At 40.8% G+C, this 4197-nt stretch overlaps 1 protein-coding gene and 1 long non-coding RNA gene across 6 annotated transcripts in view; one reads left to right on the forward strand and one right to left on the reverse strand.

The window, feature by feature from the left end:
- Positions 1-4197, forward strand: part of LOC106962329 (bromodomain-containing protein 3) — a 28783-nt gene that overhangs the window by 9656 nt on the left and 14930 nt on the right. For all 5 annotated transcript variants that reach the window (XM_015056683.1, XM_015056685.1, XM_015056686.1 and 2 more), the window contains exon 6: positions 370-539. In XM_015056683.1, the coding sequence (XP_014912169.1) occupies positions 370-539 (170 nt within the window). The remainder of the gene's footprint in view (positions 1-369; positions 540-4197) is intronic.
- LOC106962331 (uncharacterized) overlaps positions 1-4197 on the reverse strand; it is a 13723-nt gene that overhangs the window by 4833 nt on the left and 4693 nt on the right. The window lies entirely within an intron of this gene.

Raw genomic sequence — 4197 nt, forward strand, 5'->3', positions numbered from 1 at the left:
TGCTGCTAGCGCTGCTGATGCTGCTAGCGCTGCTGATGCTTCTGATGCTGCTGATGCTGCTAGCGCTGCACATTTATCTTGCTGAGGTGTCAGGTGTGTGACAGAGATTTCAAACCTAATTCTTGCTGAGCTGTAGTTTTCCTGGCTCCTTGCAGTAGAATACTATCAGAATGGTTTTATTAATAATGAATGAAGGAAGCAGAGGGAAAGGATTACAATGCTGATGGATTATTAATGTTTTCTAGGAAAGATTTAAAGTCTATTTTTCCATTTTTACAGACGTGTATTTCATTTGTAGGTTTCTGTTGTGGTAATTGTTTTATATCTATGTAACCTCTCCCTCTCTCTCTCCCCGTCTCTCGCCCTCAGTGAGTCAGCAGGCGGAGTCCTCCGCCTCCCCGCCCCCCTCCTACCCCTCTCCTTCCCCCTCTCAGACACCTGTCATCTCGACCACGCCCACACCGGTGCCCGCCACGCCCCCTGTGCCCGCCACGCAGACCCCGGCAGCCATGATGCCCTCTGCACAGCCTGTTGTCAAGGTAACGGCTTCACCTGAAACGACTTCCTGTCAGTTCAGTTCAGTTTGCACCATTAAAATTCAGATCAGATATTAAATTACAGAAAAGCTTCCACCCACAAACACAATCCTTCATGAAGTTAAGAAATAAACACACAAACACATCTAAGTATTAATTATTACACGTTTAATAAAATACAAATTTGAAAAATGTTGATATAAATAGAATCTGACAGTCAGCTGACTGAGGTTCTGAAGATCCAAAGTCAAATCTATCTGAGTACATCAGTACTCAAATGTTCTCAGTGATGTGAGGACAAACTCTTTATCATGTCAGAACATTCATGCACTTCTGTACAGATCCAACAGTAACTCCAACAAATGCTGATTCTTGTATTCTAACACCATTTCTTCCTAAAACGTTCAGACTTGGAGTCAAACATGAAGAAGTCAAAGTTTAGGTTTTTTTTCCATTCTAATTGTTATTAAGGAACAACATGAAGAATGTGATGTAGTCTTATACAACCATCTATTCAGTGTGTTATATTGGCCTACGCCTTCACGTGATTATCCCGTCTCCGGTATTTAGCGTTCCATTTTTCCCTTTTTTATCCTCCTCCCCCCAACTCCTCTCAGAATAATGAGGAGGAAAAAGAATGAGCAAACCAATATCACATCGAAGTAAACAAATGGTCTAAGTCGAACAGAGTAGCTAAGGAACGACGGGTATCACTTCACTTTCATTAGGTCCAGATCTGGTCCGACCATCCATTCATTTTCTATACACCCTTGTCCCTTAGTGGGGTCGGGAGGGTTGCTGGTGCCATGGAGTCCAACACCTTTCAAATCTGTCTTGCTCCAGCTTCACTGTAAATGTCAGTTCCTCCATCTTGTCCTGGATGATCTTTATCCAGTCTTCTGGGTTTTGTCAGTCATCCATTTCCGAGTGATTGCTTTTTTACTGCCAATTAGCTTTATATTGAACATGTTTGTTTTATATAATCCCACTACAGTGATCCTTTGCTATATCGCGGTTCACCTTTCGCCGTCTCGCTGCTTCGCGGATTATTTTTTTGTGCAGTTTTTTTCACAGTGCATTGTGTTCTGCGTCCTGATTGGCTAAACAGTCTCTGCGGTTCTTCTCTACCTGTGTGCCAACACCGTATTTAAATGTAAGTAATACAGATTGGCCATTCAGGAGATGAAAGCTGAAAACTTTGAATTCCTGGTGGAAAAAACTGGCCAGAATCAGCGCAGAACCCGACCGGAGGCTCAGATCCGTCGCTCTGCCGTAGATCCAGCTGTGAATCTCACAGGGCAGCTTGGAGGAGACGCTTTAATGACACGACTCCTGATCACATTAAGGCCCGATTGATGAACATCCGCTGAGCTGGAAACAGGTTTTGTTCTTTGGTTTCAATTTGGAGTATTTATTTATGCTGTGTAATAATCGTAAAAAATAAAAGTAACTACTTCACAGATTTCACTAATCGCGGGTTATTTTCGGAACGCAACCCCCAAGAAAAACGAGGGGTCACTGTACACAGTTTGGTCGTTTGCCAATAGCAGTCTCAAAGTTTAGAGCAAAGTTGGTCCCAATAACGATCTCCACACTTTGCTTAATTACCCCCCCGTAAGAAAACGGCTGAGGACAGCTCCATAAAACGTGAAAATGACCAGCTTGTTTCCACCCACATCACCTCCATCATGATCTCTGCATTTCTGCTCCTCTGAGCTGCTGTTTCCAAGAAGCATCTTCCAAGCAAATTCCCCATTTGTTAGTGATGATGTACATTTCCAACAGTTCTTCAAGATGTCTAACTAGTCTGCAATGTGAATTAGGTGGCTCCCTTCCTCATCCCAATTCTCCTTAATATATAATGTTATATATGTATATATATATAAAACCCTCCAGGTTTTGTAGCCCATTATTTAAATAGTGCCAGATTTGTAGATAACAAAAAAAGTCTCTGTTATCAAGACCATATTTTTGCTTAATGTGTTGAAAGGTCCTCAGGCAGCCTTTATGATATAAATCATTATATTTTACCAAGGCCATTTCAATCCATTTTTAAATGCATTATCTATTTTATTTGGGGTAAAGTGTTGATCATATGCTATCCATCTAATTGGTAAACAGGACTTTATTTTCTTTTACTAATTTTGACCAGGTCTTAAGTGCTGTTTCTGAACATGGATTGAGATTTTTAAGGTCTTTTATTAAGTCTATTTTTCCAATTGCTGCTTGTTTGTACAGTGAGTCTCCTTTCATTTTCAGTGTTGAGGAGTCACACATCTCCACCAGTGGATTTATTTGTGCTGCTTTGTAATAGTTACTCATCTTTTACTTTTTCTCAGCTGTAAAGTTTTAAATCTAGTGCTGGGCTGTTTCCCTTGCCGAATAAATCTTGAAATCAGTTTGTTGATTTGTTGGAACATAGATTTGGCTGGTTCTGCTGGTAGTGTCTGAAAAAAGTATAGTGATTTTGGCAACATCATTTTGATGGCTTCTACTGTTAGCATGAGGCCCAGATTGGGCAATAGGCTCCACCTGGATATGTCATTTTTTATTTTAGTCATTAATGGGTCATAATTTGCTGAGACAACATTCCTTGGGTCTTTAGGAATGGTCACTCCTAAATATACAATTGAATCCATATCCTAATTTATTTTGAAGGTTTCATAGTCAGTATTGTCGGGTGAATATTTGAATGTCAAGACCTGAGATTTGGGGGAGTTCAGTTTGTAACCTGAAAATTTCCCGCACTCCAAATAGATTTTATGTAATTCTGGGAGGGATTCCTGGACTCTTGCCAGGTAGATTAAAATATCATCCACAAATAGTGCTAATTTTTCTTCATTATGGTTTATCTTTATGCCGTGTATTTTGGTGTTTTTGTCTAATCTAGCGGTTCTCAACGTGGGCGGTACCGCCCCCCAGGGGGCGTTCAGAGTATGGCAGAGGGCGCTGGCGGACATTTTTACAAAAGGGGGGGCGCTGGGATGCCTTTGGGGGGCGTTTGGTCGAAGGTAAACTTTACACCTTATATGCACAACAATGCCAGCTTAGACTTTGAGCAACTTGGTAAAACTGTGTTGTGTAACATTACAACATGCCTGGCTGCAACGTATCGATGGCAGCTCTTCACCAAAATACCGGAGCTAAAAGGTTTATGCCAGTCTGCTGTTCTCCATCGATATGCACTTCCCAGCCGCTCCGCGCCTTACGGGGTTAAAAAAAAAAAGAAGAAAAAGACGTTGCGCACATTGCAGAAAACTCTGTAGAACGGAGCAGCAAACTATTAATCTATAATCAATAGACAGGTCTATATAAAGATATAATCCATGTTTCTGTCTCATATTTGTATGGCATTAAAAGGATCTGGAACTTTTGTTTTTCCACTGAAAGCTCTGGTTTGCACAATAAATGCCATGTTGGTGAAATTTTATGGATGATACTCTGATGTCCCATTCTCCTGAAGGCAGCACAGAGCTGCTCCACCAGAAACACTGAATAGAAGAAGAGCTATGATTAATGTAGTTACAGTTCTATCCCAGTCGGTTTGCAAATAGATCAAAGTTTAAACTGGCATGTTGTTCATCTTTTATCATTTTCTAGAATATTTAACAACTAGAAAATGGCAAAGAACAAGAATATTTTTCCACTCTGATTGGCTGCT

Source organism: Poecilia latipinna, unplaced genomic scaffold (assembly GCF_001443285.1).
Source record: "Poecilia latipinna isolate Pla-1442-1.1 unplaced genomic scaffold, P_latipinna-1.0 Scaffold1400, whole genome shotgun sequence".
NCBI lineage: Eukaryota > Metazoa > Chordata > Actinopteri > Cyprinodontiformes > Poeciliidae > Poecilia > Poecilia latipinna.